Source organism: Zalophus californianus, chromosome 8, assembly GCF_009762305.2.
Source record: "Zalophus californianus isolate mZalCal1 chromosome 8, mZalCal1.pri.v2, whole genome shotgun sequence".
Lineage (NCBI taxonomy): Eukaryota > Metazoa > Chordata > Mammalia > Carnivora > Otariidae > Zalophus > Zalophus californianus.
Genome location: NC_045602.1, coordinates 125537936 through 125557427, shown reverse-complemented (window position 1 = coordinate 125557427; position 19492 = coordinate 125537936). Strand labels below are relative to the sequence as shown.

Here is a 19492-nt window from a genome sequence, read left to right as displayed (position 1 = left end):
CTAGACGTGGGCGGCCAGGATGCCTCGGCCTCCCGGGGGCCCGGGTCCAGGCGGAATGGCTGAGCAAGCGGCGCTAGGACCCCAGGGCAGAGCCTCGAGGAAGGCAGTCGGGGGGATGGGAGGGTTACCTTACTTGGTGCCCCCGCGGTCACCCTCTGAGCACGCCTCCCAAAATAGCGCCCGGCGCCCGCTAGCCTGTCTCGTGGCCGGGAGATGGCTGCTGTCTCAGACCGCGTGGACTTGGGTGCGGCCTGGCGGTCCGCGCGCCGCGAGCCCCCTCCCACGCGCTTCCACCAGGTGCACGGTGCCAACATCCGCGTGGACCCCTCCGGGACGCGGGCCACACGCGTGGAGAGTTTCGCTCACGGCGTATGCTTCAGTCGCGAGCCGTTGGCCCCGGGCCAGGTATTCCTGGTCGAGATCGAGGAGAAAGAGCTGGGCTGGTGCGGGCACCTGCGCCTCGGCCTGACCGCGCTGGACCCCGCCACTCTGGCTGCCGTGCCCGAGTTTTCGCTGCCCGACCTGGTCAGCCTCGGCCACACCTGGGTCTTCGCCATCACGCGCCATCACAACCGCGTGCCCCGGGAGGACCGCCCAGAGGCAGAGGCATTGGTCCCCGGCCGCCCCCCAGCCCTCCTGGTGGAACCGTATCTGTGCATTGAGCAGTTTCGCATTCCCCGCGACCGCCTGGTGGGTCGCAGCCGGCCCGGGCTCTACAGCCACCTCTTGGATCAGCTGTATGAGCTGAACGTGCTGCCTCCGACCGCGCGCCGCAGCCGCCTGGGCGTTCTTTTCTGCCCGCGCCCGGACGGCACGGCCGACATGCACATCGTCATCAACGGCGAGGACATGGGCCCCAGCGCTCGAGGGCTGCCAGCCGCTCAGCCCCTCTACGCAGTGGTGGACGTGTTTGCCTCCACCAAGAGCGTGCGCCTGGTCCAGCTCGAGTACGGCTGTAGGTATCCCACCCCCTGAGCAGCGACCCCTCCTGGCCCAGTGCGGGGACAGGAACTTGCTAGGATTCCCAAGCCAGCTAGCAAGGCTTTGGTCTGTCCAGCATTAGTTTAGAAGTTGGGGAATCTGACTTCAAATTCTGCCTCTGCTTGGGATCTTGGACAAGTCAGTCCCTGGCTCTGGGCCTCCGATTCGCCATCTCAGCTGTGATCCATTAGGTTGCTTGCTCTGCCAGTATCTTCTATATTAACCTAGGGCAGGGATTCTAAACTGTTATACCCGGGTTGCTTTGAAAATTGTGTGCTCTTTTATTAGACAAATGCTCCTAGATTTGGGCATACCAGTTTACAGACATCATAGGCTCCAGATTGAGAACGTTTTATTCGTGAGATCTGGTCCTTTATAGTCCTAAGCCCTTTATTTATACCTCTGATCATTTTATGAATTCAGTGAACTAGAAACCACTCTTGTGTCAGACCTGTGCTGGAGGATGGGCGTGCACGGGTGAATCAGGCACTACCTGTACCCCCGGCAACTGCTAAGGGAAGGTTAAAATAGAAATAGGGCTGCTGCATTGTGGAGGTTTCGAAAGAGGTGCTTATGTCAACCACATGAACAGCCCTGTGTCACAGGCTGGACCTGGAGAGCAGAAGGGACTTGCCCAAGTTAATGACAAAGGGAACCAGGACCTAGATCTTCTGGGTCTCAGCCTCAAAACCCCCCTCCAGTTCAGTTTGCCTTTGACAGCCTTCTCTCCACAGTGCCATCCCTGCAGACTCTGTGCCGCCTAGTCATCCAGAAGAGCGTGGTGCACCGGTTGGCCATTGATGGGCTCCACCTGCCGAAAGGACTTAAGGATTTCTGCAAGTACGAGTAAAGGCCGGCAGCCGCCCTGAAACAGGGCCAGAGGAGCATGTCCTGGCCCCGGAGCTGTGGCTGGTCTGAAGCTGGCCATACTGCTGCCAGCCAGGCCTGGAAATAAACACAGCCGATGCTGACACTGATCATTGGAGGGTCTCCTTGCCCTGGAAGCCTGTGAGCGGCACTCCTTCTAGAATCGCTGTGGGTTAGCAGGTCAGAGCAAGACAGGGCATTCTATTTTTATTTATTTATTTTTAAGATTTTATTTTTGAGAGACAGAGTGAGCAAAAGAGAGAGAGCACAGGAGCAGGAGCAGAAGGAGGGAGAAACAGCCTCCCCTGCAGAGCAGGGAGCCCGATGTGGGGCTCCATCCCAGGACCCTGGGATCATGACCTGAGCCAAAGGCAGACACTTAATGGACTGAGCCACCTGGGTGCCCCTAGACAGAGCATTATGGACATCACCTAGATCATTGGTTCCTAGCCTGGCTACTCATTAGCATTATGTGGGATAAACTAAAGAGCTGATGCCCCAAACCCCATCTCCAGAGAGTCCCATTCCATTTGTTGGAGGATTAGGCCTAGACATTGTTCTTTTGTAGAAGCTCAGCCAGGATTGAGGAGGATTCCCCTAGAATAGAGGTCTTGACTTTGGCATATATTGTAACCACTTGAGGAACTTTGAAAAATACTGCTAACTGGGTCTGACCCAGGGATTCTGATTTAATTGGTCTGGGACGAGGCTGGGCATCAGGATTTCTAAGCGCTCCCCAGAGAATTTAATGTGCATCCCAGCACGAGACCCAGTGCCCTGGACCAACGATTTCATTTTGCAGATGGGAAAACGAAGCCTAGAGGTGGCAATGTATTCCAAAGTCACACAGCAAAGGAGTGAGTGCAGAGAACTTCTCTCATACTGCAGAGCACAAAGCACTCACCTCTTTATTTGTATCTCTGATCCGTTGCTTCCATTACAGATAATCTCATTTAATCCTCACAACTTCTGGTGAGGGAGTGGGTAGTCATTACTTCCACCTTACAAAGGAGAGTATCAAGGAACAAAACTGTCCAAGTGACTTGCCCAAGGTAGAGGTAAGAACCTAGAATGTCCTGGTCCAGCACTCTCTTAACCCCATGCCATTGTCATATACAGGTTCTAGAATGAACAGGTCAGTGCTGTGAGGTGGGTTCCAGGTGTAAAGGGGAGGGACTATGAGGTGACATTCTAGAATGGTGGAAAGGGTAGGACTGGAGGCAGACAACTGTTCCCTCACAAACGGGGGCTTTGGGGCAGCCATGTCCTATTTCGTGTCTCCACAAACTCATCAAGGTCTTCTGCCTTCCAGCCAAGGTGAGAGAGAGGCTCCTGGAACTGGAGGGGGTACCACAACTTTCCCTGAGAACTCGTTTCCTGGCTCTGGGGAGGTGGAGGTTCTGCTGGACATTTTTGGGCTGGCCCTGGAGTCAATTCTCTGAAGAAAGCCATTCCAAAAGTCCTTGCTAGTAGCTACCTGCTAACTCACTCATTGACTCAACAAACACTTCTCCAGTACTTACTCGGTGTTGGGGACTGGGGCTGTGGATACGAGTAAAACACCTAGTTCCCAACCACTAGACAGCCCTGTTGGGCTGGTCTTAATTGCTCCTGTTTCCAGTGCTCTTGATCCTATGCCCTGCCCCTCAGGGCCTCCTGAAAGACACCAAGAATAACATTCCATCTCATTCCTGTCTCTACAGGTGGGGCTGTTTCTCCAGGCTCATCCCTTGGCCTCTATAGTCCTATAGAGCCAGTGGTGGTGGCCTCTAGCGGACTAGGCCCACTGGGCCAGAAAGCTGAGCAGGTGGCACCTGTTGCCCAGGCCTGGGGTCTGGCCCTGGCAGTGCCGGAAGCCAGGGGCTGCCCTGGGGGAGCTAGCTGGGAGACACTGCAGCGGAAGGAGTATGGCCGATACAACCACAAATTCCCCCATGCAAGACAGCCGGAGAGCTTGGGCTGGGAGGATGGATGCTCCAGAAGCAGAGCTCCCCACCTGGGTGGCCCTGGCAGGCCCGGACCCCTGCTGCTGTGTGGGCTATCACCAGGGGTTCTACCGACGTCCTCTGAGGCAGTGGGGAAGGAGGCCGGCTCCCAGCCTGACATCTGCATCCTCACCCTGGCCATGATGATCGCTGGCATCCCCACCGTGCCTGTCCCAGGCCTGCGGGAAGAGGACCTGATCCGGGCGGCTCAAGCTTTCATGATGGTGCATCCGGAGCCAGAGGGGGCCATGGAGGGGGCGCGGTGGGAGCAGGCACGTGCCCACACAGCCTCTGGGCAAGCGCCTCTAATGAGATCCAGGAGAGGCCAGCCTCCTGGCTCCTGCTTGTAGCTGGATGAAATAGCACCAGACACATAGGGTGGCTTCTCTGTATGGTTTTTGGGCAGATAGAATTGGGAGTGCCTGTGACATGGATGGGGATAAGGGGGTTCTTTGAGCCACTCTGGTCAATACAAGTCTTTCATCAGGGCCCAGACCCCAGGAAGTTTCTCCAGACACCACTAAGTTAGGAGATGGTGTAATGAAAATTACCTGAGGTAGGGGGCCCGGCTTGGAGTGGAGGCCTCTTTTGTATTGTTTTGGGATTCGATCAAGATGTCTGGTACAAAGTCCTAGGCAATGTGAATTTTCCCCTTGCCTTACATTTCCCAGCCAGCTGAGGGCAAGTGATGGGACCAAGAGCAAGGAAGGAAAATGAACAGTTATTTGAGCACCCACTGGTCATGGGCCCATTACATGCATTCTTTAATCTTAGCAGTGCTGTGAGGATCTCCATTTTTACAGATGAACAGATTGAGCCTTTTGAGGGGTGACTTGCCTGATGTCCCAGAGCTAGTAAAAGCTACAGTCAGGCCTCAAAAAGCAGGCAGAGAAAGAACCGGGATTTGCATGTAGTGTCAGACTCCAAAGTCTATTCTTTTCCCCGATATTTGCTCTGCTGCCTTCTAGAAGACAAGACAAGACGAGTGCTGGAATAGGCAACATTGACTTTAATGACCTCCAGGTGGGGGCCAGGGGCAAAGGCTGGGATCCACCGCCTCTCCTCTGTGGGTCAGGTGAGTCATCTAATGACTGGGGAAGCTGTTACCAAAGCCCTGCCCTTGATCTCCACCCAGTGTCTTATCCTAGAGCAGGGCCACCTTTTTCTAAGGCCCTGGAGCTAAGAATGGTTTTTAAGCCTTTGAAGAGGCTGCCAAACAAAAGCAAACCAAGAACATACAACAGAAACTGTGGCCAGCAAAGTCTAAAATATTCACCACCAGGCCCTTTACAGAAAAGGTTTGTTGACTCCTGTCTTAGGAACTAGACACATTTTAGGTAACAGGCTGTGGTAGAATAGAAGGCCCTTGTCCTTTCCTGGAAGGCAAGCTTTCATGATGGTGCATCCGGAGCCAGAGGGGGCCACGGAGGGGGCGCGGTGGGCCCACGGAAGTGTAGTAGTGTGACTCTATGTTGTGTGTATAGGGGTGGATGTGAGTGTGTACATGTGCATGTGCATCTCTGGGCATGGAGGGTTAATCAGAGCTGGACCTGCTCATAAGGGCCGATCCAGCTGTCGGCCAGCTCCCGCAGGGTGTTGTACCTCCGTTCAAACTCCTCCTGGCTGCAGTGCTGCAAGAGCTGACCCACCTCCTCGGTGAGGAGAGCCACGGCCAAGTGCTTATCCAGCGTCTCACTCCACTTGCTGCCCAGGATGTTGTCTAGACCGGCGGCACAGCCTGCCGTCCACCGGGCTGGCAGCATGTCGGGCTGGAGCACCTGGTGGCGGGCACTGAGCATGGCCAGGACGTGGCGGCAGGGCAGGCGGAAGGCCTGGTGAAAGTAGCAGCTGCAGCTGGTAGGGGGCTGGGGCTGCACCCGATGGGTGTCCTCCAGGATCTGGATGTTCACCTTCTCCGAGCCGGAGCCGATGAGGTGCACAGATTTCTGGACCACAGCGAGCTCACCCAGACAGAGCTGGGCGGCCGGCCCCGTGCAGATGGCATTGAGGGAGCGCTGGATGCGGGCTTCTACCAGCTGCTCCACTTTGGGGCTTTCGGGGCTGACGTCTAAGGGGGCGCGACTGTTCTGGGGACTCAGGCCCAGGCTGAAGCTTGCCTCGTCTCCCGCGTTCTGCTGCATGTATCGGAGCAGAGAGGCCATGCCTTGTTCCACACATGGAGTGGTGCCGAAGAGCTGGCTGAGGACACGGGTGGTGACCTCCAGGCCCTGGAAGTAGCGGCTGCTCTCAGCTCGGCTTCTCCAGCGGTGGGCCAGCCAGATGCGGTCATTGAGCAGCCAGTGTGAGTGGAGCTCAGGCAGCTGGGTCGGAGGGATGCAGCTGCTCAGGAGTGTATAGAGCTTCCTCAGGTTGCCAGCTGTGGCCGAGCACATCGTGCTCTGAAGCGAAGTGAGGAGCACCCTCTCCACAGGCTGTTCAAGGGACAGCTGATAGAACTTGCCCTGGAGGAACTTACAGATGTGAAAGGCTGAGAGCAGGACCTCGGCTGCGGGGAACTCCATTGCGAGGGTGGGCAGCGGGAGGAAGTGGGGATCCACCAGGATGGTACAGACTCTCTCCCATGCTGGGTTAAACTTCTTGAACACCTGGAACATCTGGGCCAGGCCCTCAGCATCCTCCTTGGCAGGAATGGCGAAGTAGACTGCCCGGGCAAGATGACCCTCCAGCTGCACCCGAGGTCCATCTACCAGGAAGGTATATAGCACCTTGCCTACTGGGTTATAGGTCCGGTGGATAAATAAGATCTCAGGGAAATGGGCAAAGACACCTTGCATAAAGCAGCTTTGGTAGTTGACGGTATCTAACTGAGCAGTCTTGCTAACCTGATACAGCAGCATAGGTGCGTTTGGGTCCTCAATCAGGAGCTCATTCAGCATTGTCAGGGCCATGGGGGAGATGGGAGATGTCTAGATGCCAAGGTCAAAATACTTTCTCTGCCAGGAGAATCTCAGGATCTCAAGCTCCACCTAAGCTGAAGCTGGAATGTAGTTCCCTGATCTTGTTCCAAAGATGGGCCTATGGAGAGGAACAGAATTTTAAGGAGACAGCAGGGGCTTGGCTCCTTGATTATTCATCCAGACAATTGCTTACTATGTATCAGCACTGTTCTGGGGGAGACGCATAATAAACATGTCAACAGATATAGATATAACAGGCAAAGAGCACAGAACTGGGTAACAGGTAGGGAGTAAGTTGGGGGAGGGAGAGATATTTAGCTAAGGTGGCCAGGGAAGCTCTCTCTGGGTCGGGAGAGGGGATGACATTGGAGCTGAGACCTAACTGATAAACTGGCCATGGAAAGATTCAGTTCCCAGAGATTTAACTGGGTGTGAAGGCTAGAGCTGCATATGGTCTCCCAGCCCCCACCTTAAATAGCATTTTAAATATTTGTCTAGCACTCTATATTTACAGATTACCACTTGGTATCCATTCTTCCATTTGATCCGAGTATATATAAGAGAACTATAATTCAAATTGTATGATTCTGGGCAAGTCAGTGACTCCCTCTGAGCCTCAAGCCCTTGAACCACGCACAGAGGCTATCAAATGTGCATGGCTGCTCCTCCCTCTCCATAAATCCCTCTATTAACTGCAGTACTCTGTTTAAAAGTTTCCTCTATTTGCCCCAAACCGGGTTACTGTCCCCATTTTACAGATGAGAAACTGAGGTTCAAAGAGGTTAAGTGATTTGCCCACCATTACTCCTTAAGTGGCTGGAAGCTCAGTCTTTGGCTCGGGATCCTGACTGCTTTCCACAGTACCTGAGGTCCAAACACCAGAGAGAGGACGCAGCCTCTGACCTCTCACCTCTAACCCGGGTGGGAGGATGTAGATGGCAGACGTTCCCATTCGGAGTCCGGCCGGAGCCAGAAGAGAAGTCAGCCTCCCACCCCTTTGGGAGCTGTGTCATGGCTGACCGCGGTCGTCAATCGCCTCACACCTCCACCCCTTCAGAAATCACTCACCCACGGCTTCGCTCCGTCGCCATTTCTCCCTATTTGACCCTGCCTCTGACTCTGACTGACCTCTAGGCTCACCAACCGCGGGACGGGCTTCGCCGTGACTCGGGCCAATGGCCGGAAGAGTTCGCGTTCGGTTTTGGGGGCCTGGGCCAATCGTAGCCCGGCGATTTGTGGGCGGGTGCTGTTCCTAGGGTTACGAGGGGCTCGGCTGGCGATGGCCAATGAAAGCCCGAGGACTCTAGCATCCAGGCGAGCCTGAGCCCTGAGGCTGGAACTCCGAAGCCCCGCGCCTGGGGAGAAGACTCTGGAAGGGCGTGTTACTATGGAAACTCCTCAGAGGCCGAAAATGAAAAGGAAAATAAATATCAGTGCTTTATGGATTTTTCTTTCTTTTCTGATCAAATTCCAAAGCCCCGGGTGTGTGTGTGTGTGTGTGTGTGTGTGTAGGGGCGGGTCGGGTAGGAAAGGATGCCTATGTGTTTGTACTGTGTCTTCAGCCTGTTGGGGAAACTGAGGCCCAGGTCTCAGATTCTGACTTCTCCATCAGGGGTCAGGGGCCCAGCCCTTAGAGTTGAGGAAATCCAGATGATCTTGTGAGAGCTGAACCTTGTGTTGCCCAGCCCCAGCCCCTCCAGTGTTTTACAGAAGAGATCCAGAATGGCGCTGTGACTTGTTTGAGGTCATGGCAGACTAGTGCAGGAGCCAAGACTGACTGCCACCTTTGACCTCGGTTCCCCTGAAGATGACATCTGGGCAAGCTGGGTAGCTCCCAGGTTTTAGGTGATTAAGATTACAAACTAGTGGGCGCCTGGGTGGCTCAGTCGTTAAGCAGCTGCCTTCGGCTCAGGTCATAATCCCAGAGTCCGGGGATCGAGACCCACATTGGGCTCCCTGCTCAGAGGGAGGCCTGCTTCTCTCTCTCCCACTCCCCCTGCTTGTGTTCCTGCTCTCACTGTCTCTGTCTCTGTCAAATAAATAAATAAAATCTTAAAAAAAAAAAAAATTACAAACTAACAACAACAGAAGTCCATGCTGGGGCTTAGAACTGGAAGGAAAATGTTCTGTTTATATAAACCTAGAGGGTAAATTGGGATTAGAACAGGCCAACATTATCTTTACAGATGAGAAGCCAGGGGTCAAAGAAATTAGAAACTTGCCCACAGTCCCCCCAGCAAATACAGGCAGTGGAGTCTAGGGTTCAGGTTCCCCCCGCCCCACAGCTATTTGGCCTCCTCCTGCTAGAATTCTAGGCAGCCTGAAGTCAGTGTTGAAGCCTTGGTTGGTAGGAAGAGGGTGAAGTCGGTGGTGGACTGCTACGTCTTTGAATTTAAGGCAGCAGGTGCTGTCGCACTCCACAACCCCCATTAGATTCCTTCCCTGTGCAAGCAGCACACAGTTCCCCCGCTTATTTATTAAAAACACACAACCTTTATTTACTATGAAAAAAAATAAGTACAAATAACAGAATCTTCGTAAAGAGCAGCAACAGCCAAGGTCACCCTCCGTCCCTTCCTCCCCGAAAACAGGTCCTTTTACCAGGTATATTTTGTCTCACCCTATCTTGGGGCAGGAGTTCATCTCTCTAATGGGAGTAAGATCTGATCTCAGGAGTCAGGGCAGAAAGAGGGGTGACCTTTCAGCACGGAGATAACTTTGGCCTTGACAATGAAGGAGGCTCCCAAGCAATGACAAAGGTGGGGCAGAAAAGGAGGTGGATTCAAAGGACCTGTCACCCAGTGGGGTTCCTCCTCCCCCTGTTGTAACAATCTTCCTAGCCCTACCTAGGAAGACCCTCGTGAGAATGCTGGCCCCTAGCATGTCCCGCCCGCCTTGAGCTCTCACACTTCCAAGGATAGGGGCCTGTGGTCCAATGTGCCAGTGCAAGTGCTTCAATCATGAACCGTGGCTCCTGCGGGAGGGAGTCCCTCCCCTTCCTCTGGCTTTCCCCAGAGGAAAGGGAGGCGGCCCACATCGTTGAAGTCCTCTGGCTGCTGACTGGGCTCAGGTGGCTGGCAGGGGTCCGCCCAGATGTCCACAATCTTGCGCAGGGTGGAACAGCGCTCCTCTAGCTCTGGCCCCTCGCTCTGCATGAGCAGGTTTGCCAGCTCCCTGCTTAGGTCCTGAATCATGTCACTCCGTCCTTGCCTCCCAGGCTGGCCTGTGTTTGGGACCATGATGGGGTCCCGGAGCTCCCCACTGGGCCCAAGGAGATGCTGGTACCTCTTCTGCCACCGGCGGCACACCATGGCTTCTCCCACGGGCTTCTGGCTGGTGTGCAGCAGGGCCAAGATGTGCCGGCATGGCAGGTGGTACCACCGATGAAAGGAACAGCTGCAGCTACAGCCATCTTTGCTCACCTGGTGAGAATCCTCCAGTAGCTGAATGTCCACTGAGGAGCCAGCCATGTCCACCAGGTGGGTGGAGTTCTGTGCCACCTCCCACTCATTATGGCACAGCTTATAGGCCAGTTGGGAGCCACTGCTGTGCAAGGCGTCTAGCATGCCGCCCTGGGAGATGCTGCCCTGGGAGGGCCGCACCTGTGGCTGCTGCCGCGGCTGCCCCCACTGTGGGCCTGGCTTGGTCTCTTCCACGGGGAGCCTGGTGAGGCTCCCCCCACAGACTCCAAACGCCTTCTTGGGCTTTGGTGGCATGCTGGCCGGCCGGGCTCTTTTTAACTTGGGAGGAGCTGTGGGCAAGTTCTTCAAGCCTTTGGTATTAAAGAAGTCTATATAATCCACAAAGCGGAGGATGCAGTCCAGCAGAGACTGCTGTTCCCGGAATAGGCTGGACACCTTGCTCGTGACCACGTCTAGGCTGTCCATGTACGTGTTACACGCGTGCAGGCCTTTCCTCACGTGCATGTACCAGAGCAGTTCACAGGAGAACCAGTGGGCCTGCAGGAAGCCGAAGAGCTGCTCATCTAGTAAGGCTTGGGACATCTGACAGAGATTTTGCAGGCTGGCATCAGAAGTGACGAACACGGCTTCCCGGAGGGCTTCCTTCATGAGCCTTTTAAAGGATGGATTTGCTGAACTCCGATGCAACTTCTTCTCCAGGAGCCGGGTGGTGTGGTAGATGGAGAGGAGGATGCGCGCAGCAGGGAAGATCTCCTGCAGGATGGTTCGATAAGGGAAGGCCGGGTCCACAAACACCACCCTGACCTTGGGCCAATCTGAGTTGAACTCCGTGAAGATACTCAGCATCTTGGCCACGGAGGTAGTTGTCTCAGCCTGAAGCACGGCAAAGTGTACCACGCGACCCTCTCGTTCCTTGTTCTCCACCAAGAAAGCATAAAGGATGTGGCCCTGGGCGTTCTCCACCCGGTGTAGCAAGAGATTCTCTGGGAAGCGGATGAACAGATCGCTCATCTTGCTGCTCTGGAAGCTGAGCCGGTCCAGGTCTTGGCTGTTGCCCACGCTGAGAGAGGCCATGGAACCCTCATCCACCTTAAGAAAGTTTTTCATCACTTTCGCTATCTTGGCCAGGTCAGAAGGAGTGATGCCCTCCTGCTCTGGCTTTGAGGGCGCTTGGACCTTATCTAAGCAAAATGCTGGTTCAACAGGGGACTTCTCGGCCAGGTCAAGGTCTTTCTTGATTGCGGGCTGCGTGGGCTGTGCGGGCTGGGATTTCTGCAGGCACACTGTCTTTTGAGATTTGCCAGCGGTGTCTCCTCTAGGACTTGCAGTTTTGGAGTCAACATGGATATGTTGGGTGTTGAGTTCCCTGATAAACAGCCTATCCAGTTTCTCATTGTACTGCAGAAGCAAGTACGCTGGGCACATGTCCACCTCTGAGGTTCTCTTCCTGTTTGACTGAGTCCGAATACAGACAAACTTCACCTGCACATATCTAGGGAAGATAGAGGTGACAGTGAGAAAGGTACTGCCCGCCCCTTTCTCTTATAAGACAAGACCCCGTAGGGATTCAGTGGCAGATACGTGTCCCAGAGATCACGAGGCAGTGTAGGATATAGGGAGGGAAGCCTGACATTCACACTCCAATCCCAAAGTGTTCAGCTCTTTTGTCAAGACCCTGTCTAACTAACACTGCATTCATTTTCGTCGTCCACAGTTCTAAGCCCCGCTCCTTTCCCTTTCATTCACCCTCTGTGGCCCATCTGCAGCTCCCAGTGATTCAGTGTGAGGCAAGCCACGAGGGAAAACAGACAAGAGGCAGCAGCAGAGGGCCAGCTGGTTCCTCACTGTTTAAAGTGTCCCCTTTGTTCCTGCCTTTTGGGAACTACTGCTTTTGCCTCCTCCTCCTCCAGACAGCAATGGTACAAGTGGCCCTCTCTCACAGGAAACATCTCTATTCATCTTTTATTTCAACAAAAATGTCCAAATCCTAAGAGAGTCTGAGAACCCCTGGGTCAGACGATCTTCAGGTCCCTGTCAGCTTTGCCATTCTAGGCTGAAAGTGATGATTCAAAGGAGAGGGGTAATTAAAGTGAGTATCTGCTCCTTTCCTATACCCATGCTTCGAGGCCAAATCAGGTCCCACCTTCTCCAGGAAGGCTTTGTGGATGTCTTCAACCCACAGTAACTGCTCCCTTCTCTGAACTCATAGCATTTATTTAACATAAAAGGCTTAAAAGCTTCTCTGGGTGGCAGTATACCTAGTGGTTAAACAGTGGAGATGCTGGAGGCTGACGGCCTGGATATGAATTGGGGCTCCACCACTCAGAAGCTCTTTGACCTTGGGCAAGTCACTCTACCCCTCTGTGTGCATTATTAAGATTGTTATGAGCATTTGGGGCGCCTGGCTGGCTCAGTTGGTAGAGCGTGCAACTCTTGATCTTGGTGTTTCAAGTTCAAGCCCCATGTTGGGTGTAGAGATTAGTTAAAAATAAAAAAAAATTTTTAAAGATTTTGTTTATTCATTTGAAAGAGAGATCACAGAGCGAGAGGGAGAAGCAGACTCCCCCCCTGAACAGGGAGCCCGACATGGGAGTCGATCCCAGGACCCGGAGATCATGACCTGAGCCAAATGCAGACGCTCAACCGAGCCACCCAGGTGCCCTAAAAATAAAATCTTAAAGAAAAAAAAAAAAGATTGTTATGGGGATTAAATAAGCCTCAGACATAATACTTATCCATAGCCTGGATCAGCCTTTTATTTACACTAAATAGAAGGCTGCTACTGTTACTACAGCTCCTAGGCCTTGTGACATTCTCTCGGGTGTTTATAAAGTACTTTAACAACTGGATGGGGCTGTCATCAAGTGGCAAGAATGAGTTATTTCTCAGTGTATTCCAAGCATCTAACACAATGCTATTCTTTCAGCAGATGTTTATCAAAGATGTTCCGATGAATGACGCATAGACCACGGGTGGGACGGGTCACACCCCTGCCTCCTCAGGGAGTGTCCTAGCAACCAGGAGAGGGGGGAAAATCTCAGCCTCTGGAATGACGTGACACAGCCTGGGCACCTCACTAACCCTTCCCCAAACACTCTAATCTAGCTGGTCCTGTCTGCCCACCCTGTGGGGTAAGCTTAGAAAAACAGGATAGGTCAGGCCTGCAATAACAGGGTGGAGTGGTCCGGGGCTGAAAATGCCTGCACCTGCTGTGTGCACAGTGCTGGGGCGGCAACACCATCCCTAGCTCAGGGCGAGGAAAGGGCTGGAGCAGCCCAGTAGTAGGCAAGGCCAGTCAGTGGTGACCGAGGTGTGGCCTCTGCCTCTCTCATCAGCCTCCTTTCCCACCCCCTCACCACCTTATTTTTTGTGCCCTAGAAAGACAAACTGTCTACAACTTCCTATTCTGTGTCCTATTCACTATGCTGTGTCTCACCTCTCTGCCTTCGCTCGTGTTTGTCTCTCTCTGGAATGCCCTTCCCACCTGCCTTCATCTCAAAGCTTACTCCTTCTTCAGGACTACATGCAACCATCATCATCATTTTTAGGAAGCCTTCCCCAAGTCCATAGACTGGGCCCTACCCTTTTGCCGGCTCAACATCTTAGCAGAGCCCTAGCTCATCCCATTAGATTGACTTCATGTGCTCTTAGTGCATGTTTGTTAGGTTAGTCTAAAAAAAAGATACTGGCGAATGCTAACCAAAGGTCTTTCAAACCTTTCCTGGTGCCATTAATGACTAATTGTACCTCTGAGGGTGTAAACCTTGGTATTCTTTTTAATTCCTCCTTTTCCACATCTATATCCAATAGTTTAACCAGTCTTTTACATTCTTTCCTACCAGTACTACATGTATTAAGGTATTATACGCCAGGCTATATTAAGCCCCTTACACGCACCATTTTATATTAGGAAAGGCGTTCTATTATCCTCATTTTACAGATGGGGAAACAGGCTTAAAAATGTCCTCAAGGGTAAGAATCTGGGATTTGAACTAAGCCTGCTTGGCTACAGGCTGTGTAGTTAACCCTTATACTGCCTGTCTGCTTTCAAAATCTCTTCTTTCTCAGAATACTCATTCTTACCCTCGTCAACTTGACCCTCAGCACACTAGTCAGATTCAGTAACTTTCTTAAAAACCTCTAAACACTGGGGTGCCTGGGTGGCTCAGTCGGTTGTGTGTCTGCCTTTGGCTCAGGTCATGATCCTAGAGTCTCAGGATTGAGCCCCACATTGGGCTCCCTGCTCAGTGGGGAGTCTGCTTCTCCCTCTGCCCCTCACCCTGCTCGTGCTCTCTCTCTCAAAAATAAATGAAATCTTAAAAAAAAAAAATCTCTAAACATACTGTCCTTGTTGGCATCATGCATTTCAAACATCATGGGTACTAGGTTGAAGCCTTTTTCCCTGCTTTGTTTAATCTTTTTTATTGAGATATAACCTACATATAGTAAAGTATGCAAATCTTTTGTTAAGAACTTGAGTACTGCAGTTATTTTAATCTGTACTGAGTTGTCTCACGGCTTAAAGCACCCACGCCCTTGAAGACAGGCACAAGGTTTCACACCTTTCTGAATCTCCCTTACTGCTTATATCTGAGATCACTCAACCAGTATCTGGAGGAAGGGAGTCAGCCAGCCTTGCTTCCCATCCACTTTGTAGGTGTCTGTATTCCCTACTGGACAGCGCAGCCAGTGTGCTCCCAGTGCCCACCCCCACAGCTAGCAAACAGCAGGTGCTCAAATGAATGTTAATGTACACATGCGTACCAAATGAATGTTAAATGATTGAGGGCGGAGCACAGGAAGTTCTCCTTGTAGAACATGAGAAGTATACTAGGAAGACCACTGGGAGCGTTCCAGCAGAACGCTTGGCTTCTGGTCCTAGCACTATTCCTTTTCCTAACTATGACTTTGAAAAGTCCTTCGTTTAATTTCAAACATGTACCAAGTTCTGTTATGTACTGAACACGATACTAGTGGCTCACAGGGCTACACAGACTAATTACATAGTCTCCACTCACTAAGTCTATGTGAGCAGAGAGAGGCTCACACAGGCAGCCAGTGAAATACTAAGTGAATAGTTAAAGAAGGGTACAAGCGGGGCGCCTGGGTGGCTCAGTCGTTAAGCGTCTGCCTTCAGCTCAGGTCATGATCCCGGGGTCCTGGGATCGAGGCCCGCATCAGGCTCCCTGCTCTGTGGGAAGCCTGCTTCTCCCTCTCCCACTCCCCCTGCTTGTGTTCCTTCTTTCGCTGTGTCTGTCAAATAAAATCTTAAAAAAAAAGAAAAAAAGAAAGAAAAAAGAGAGGTACAAGCAATACACTTAGAACTGAACAAGGAGTGATTTACTCTCTGGGGCCTGGCACAGATTAACTAAGGCTTCTGATTAATTTTACGTAAGATTGGTGTCCTTGTGTGTAAATCACACCTTCAGCAATGAATAGGATTTTTATAGGTGGAGTAAAGCCATTTTAGACAATATAACTTGAGTTAGGAAAAAGACTTCAAGTCAGAAGATCTGAGTTTAAGTTTCAGCTCTACCACTTATTAGCTGTGTGAACCCGGACAAGTCATTTCACTTCCTCTAAGTCTCCAAATCCTTATCTGTAAACATGGAAATAACAAGAGTACTGGTCTACGAAGAGTCAGTACCTCATTCAAAACCAACCAGACCAGGGTGCCTGGGTGGCTCAGTTGGTTAAGCAACTGCCTTCGGCTCAGGTCATGATCCTGGAGTCCCAGGATCGAGTCCCACATCGGGCCCTCCGCTCAGCGGGGGGTCTGCTTCTCCCTCTGACCCTCTTCCCTCTCATGCTCTCTCTCAAATAAATAAATAAAATCTTTAAAAAAACAAAAAAACAACCAGACCCACTAAAAGTGAATTCATTTAAAAAGTTGTGACTGGATCTGTGGGTTGCTAACTCAACAGCCCTTAGCCCCTTTTTCCTTCCTAACAGAAAGCCATCTTAATTTGGGTTGCCATTCCTCCCCCACATAGCTAAGTACTTCAGAGCTAGTCTAAGCCAATTAAGGTAATCTCATTAGGAATGGGCATGGATACTGGCCCAATTCTGGAGAAAGAAACATGATAGAAAATCTGCAGGAAACCAAGGAAGGCTTTTCCCTTTGCACATGACCCCTGCATTTGTGCCATGTGGGGAGCCTTCCTGCAGGCAAAGCTGAGACCTGAGGATGGCAGAATGGAAAGAAACAAAAAGCCTGGGCCATGGAAAGTCACCTTCAAAGATCCCTTCTGAGCTTCTAAGAAATAAGCCATTTTTGAATCAGAGTTTTCAGTTAATTGCAGCCAAAATATTATATTTAGGGGCTCCTGACTGGCTCAGTTGGAAGAGCATGCGACTCTTGATCTCAGGGTCATGCCAGCTGCTCCCCCTGCTTGTGCTCTCTCTGACAAAATCTTTTAAAAAAATATATTTAACAAAATGTAGGTTATAATGGCAGCATATACCAATTCTTTTTTTTTTTTTAAAGATTTTATTTATTTATTTGACAGAGAGAGACACAGCAAGAGAGGGAACACAAGCAGGGGGAGTGGGAGAGGGAGAAGCAGGCCTCCTGCCGAGCAGGGAGCTGGATGTGGGGCTCAATCCCAGGACCCTGGGATCATGACCAGAGCCGAAGGCAGACAATTAACGACTGAGCCACTCAAGCGCCCCAGCATATACCAATTCTTAAAATAATCAAAGCATGACTTATAGTGTCAACTGTTGGGTTTTGTTTTGTTTTTTTTTCCTGGTGCATTTTCCCCAAACACTATGATGCTTTATTTACTGTCTCACTTATGTTATCCTGATGTTTACCACATCTATCGATTAGCCAGAAACTGAGTGCCAAAGAGGCTAATGGGACTGGTAGGGATAAGCAGGAAATTATTTAGTACTGACTAATTTTATCAGTGGCTGCTTTATTAGCAAGATTTTTGTATGACATCCGCTTTCCTACCGGGCCTTGTGACTATGGACACATGGAAAATGAAAACTCAGATAAGGGCCTAGTTCAGAGTGTGATGACGATTAAATAAAACAGTGCCTGTAAAGTTCTTAGTAGTGTCTGGAATGCGGCCCAAAAATATGTTCCGAAAAAGGTAGCTATTTAACTGAACAGCAATGGAGAGAGACAGGAGACTACTCCACGGACTGTTCAAAGAATATCAATCCCCAAAAGACATACCAAAAAGAAAAACACAACAGCCATATATAAAAATGAGAGGGGAAACGGTATAAAAATCATAGAATCTTCCAGCGGAACGGGACTTTCGGTCACTTAGTGATTAATTCCCACAGCACATTTGCCTCTCAAAGTACTGAGTCCAAGTACCACTTTCTAACATGTACTAGTTTAACAACTTCGGTGAGTACTTACAGAGCACCACGTTTCTGCTCTTACATGCATTTTGTTATTTACTCTTCACCACATCCACCTCATTTTACAGAGGACAAAATGGCCATAGAAATTAAGTCTTGCCCAAACTCTAGGGTAAAGCCCATCTTTCTGACTCCTGAGCTCTCCCTTTTAACCACTGATGGGGTTCAGGGCAGGCTGCCCCAGAATTTGCCACTTTGGCATGTGGATTATTTTGAGCTGAAAAACAATTAAGATCCAACAGACTCAAGAAGAGCTCTTCACCTCTCCCTTAACCACCTAACGTAATTTAGACAGAGAGCCCATAAACTACTTTGAGTTGGCCCCCACGGAGCGTGTTCAAATTTGAACTGCCTTGCAATTTCTAAAAAGTGGAGATACTGACCCAAAGCTGGGATTTCTGACTTCTGCCCCCAATTCTGGCAACACCGGCTCTTCATTTTCACCTGGTGGCCATTAGCTGGAGTTGATTAGATAGGGCCTGCTCTCCATTTCGCCCCAGTCACACCTCTGTGGTCCTGCTACAAAGACCTGGTGTCTTGTTATTTCATCATTCTTTACTTTCTTACACTGGGCTGTTTCACCTGAGCGCTGAAGACAATGGCGTTGTGAACCCTTATTTTAGCCTCTCAGCCAGTTTTCTCAGCTGCCAAAAGGGAAAAATAGCATTTATCTATAATTCTCAATACAGTCCTGTGGGGGTAAAGCATGCACACTACAGAGAAGGATGCCTGGGGCATGGGAAGTGTTTGAAAAACAGTTGTTAATCTCAGAAGCTCCGGCGCCTGGGTGGCTCAGTTGGTTAAGCGACTGCCTTCGGCTCAGGTCATGATCCTAGAGTCCCGGAATCGAGTCCCACATTGGGCTCCCCGCTGAGCGGGGTGTCTGCTTCTCCCTCTGACCCTCCCCCCTCTCATGCTCTCTCTCTCATTCTCTCTCTCAAATAAATAAAATCTTAAAAAAAAATCTCAGAAGCTCAAGAACCGTGTACAAAATGAACGAATGAATGCACAAACTAACCAACAAGTGAACACGTTAACTGCTTTGTCGAGAGAACACTGACAAAGGAAATCATCGCGAAGGCGTTTTTACCTATTTGTGAAGACAGTACTTTGTATGAGGGATACTGAAGGTGCTCAAAGAATGGGGCAAATTGCAGTTATTCCGGGAATTCCGGGAAAGCTGTAATGGAGTGAATGAGTGAAGGGGAAGTGGGTGGTCAAAAAGCGATGCCTATGAAGGTTTTGCTCTTTTCACCAGGGACAGGACAGGTGCTTAGTGCCTGTTGAATGCTCGAGACCAGGGCCCATCTGCACTCCCTCTCCCTCCTCCTCCAGGCCTCCCTCCAGGGGACAGACAGTCCGGCCTCCTCCCCACCCTCCTGCCCCGCCCTTACAGGATGTCCTCGCGGATGGAGGTGCCATGGTTGAGGTTGTGGAAGCGGACGGAGACGCAGTCCCTGAGAATGAAGGAGCACCTGTTCTCCTTTTTGTAGGCGCTGAAGCACTCCTTGAAATCCTCGTAGGTCTTGAAGCAGCTGCCCAGCTCCATGGCCGCCCCCTCAGCCCACACCAGGGGCTGGTCCCAAGATCAACACCAGGGTTCAGAGGTCATACTCTGAGGGTCTACAGGCTGGCGTGTGTCCAGTATGCCTTAAGGGTCGGCCCCAACTGAGTGGCCTTAGCTTAGGAGTACCCCTAGGGCTGAGCGGGATATATGGGTCTGGGGGCGTCTTCGCTCTCCGACAGAGGGGGAGAAAAAAAAAAAAGACACCCATCCCTTATTACTCAGTCCCAGGTTCCGCCCGCTCACAGTCACACCCAATCACACACGGGATTCCCAGACTGGCACTCATTTTCTCCAATCACCAGAGAAAAATAGCCAGCCTCTCGCGAAGACTGACAGGAGGACCGGCCAATCATAACTTGGATCCCACTTTCT

General features: G+C 51.3%; 4 protein-coding genes across 7 annotated transcripts; 2 read left to right on the top strand and 2 right to left on the bottom strand.

The window, feature by feature from the left end:
* The first annotated feature begins 178 nt into the window (after positions 1-178).
* NEURL2 (neuralized E3 ubiquitin protein ligase 2) lies at positions 179-1949 on the top strand. The gene is made up of 2 exons (XM_027621399.2): positions 179-955; positions 1716-1949. The coding sequence occupies exons 1-2, from the start codon at positions 214-216 to the stop codon at positions 1829-1831; spliced, it is 858 nt and encodes a 285-aa protein (XP_027477200.1). The 5' UTR covers positions 179-213; the 3' UTR covers positions 1832-1949.
* Positions 1950-2141: 192 nt separating this feature from the next.
* On the top strand, positions 2142-4209 carry SPATA25 (spermatogenesis associated 25). The gene is made up of 2 exons (XM_027621400.1): positions 2142-3165; positions 3552-4209. Exons 1-2 carry the CDS (start codon positions 3045-3047, stop codon positions 4181-4183), a joined length of 753 nt encoding a protein of 250 aa, XP_027477201.1. The 5' UTR covers positions 2142-3044; the 3' UTR covers positions 4184-4209.
* Positions 4210-4253: 44 nt separating this feature from the next.
* Positions 4254-7879, bottom strand: ZSWIM1 (zinc finger SWIM-type containing 1). Of its 4 annotated transcripts, none has more exons than XM_027621397.1 (2): positions 7820-7879; positions 4254-6869 (listed from the first exon to the last, which is right to left on the bottom strand). In XM_027621397.1, the coding sequence occupies exon 2, from the start codon at positions 6740-6742 to the stop codon at positions 5372-5374; it is 1371 nt and encodes a 456-aa protein (XP_027477198.1). In that variant the 5' UTR covers positions 6743-6869; positions 7820-7879; the 3' UTR covers positions 4254-5371. The 4 variants fall into 4 exon arrangements, with proteins under 4 accessions (XP_027477198.1, XP_027477196.1, XP_027477197.1 ...); XM_027621395.1 differs by lacking the exon at positions 7820-7879 and adding an exon at positions 7662-7794; XM_027621396.1 differs by lacking the exon at positions 7820-7879 and adding an exon at positions 7616-7753.
* Positions 7880-9224: 1345 nt separating this feature from the next.
* On the bottom strand, positions 9225-19325 carry ZSWIM3 (zinc finger SWIM-type containing 3). The gene is made up of 2 exons (XM_027620646.2): positions 18948-19325; positions 9225-11665 (listed from the first exon to the last, which is right to left on the bottom strand). The coding sequence occupies exons 1-2, from the start codon at positions 19100-19102 to the stop codon at positions 9706-9708; spliced, it is 2115 nt and encodes a 704-aa protein (XP_027476447.1). The 5' UTR covers positions 19103-19325; the 3' UTR covers positions 9225-9705.
* Between the last annotated feature and the right edge of the window lie 167 nt (positions 19326-19492).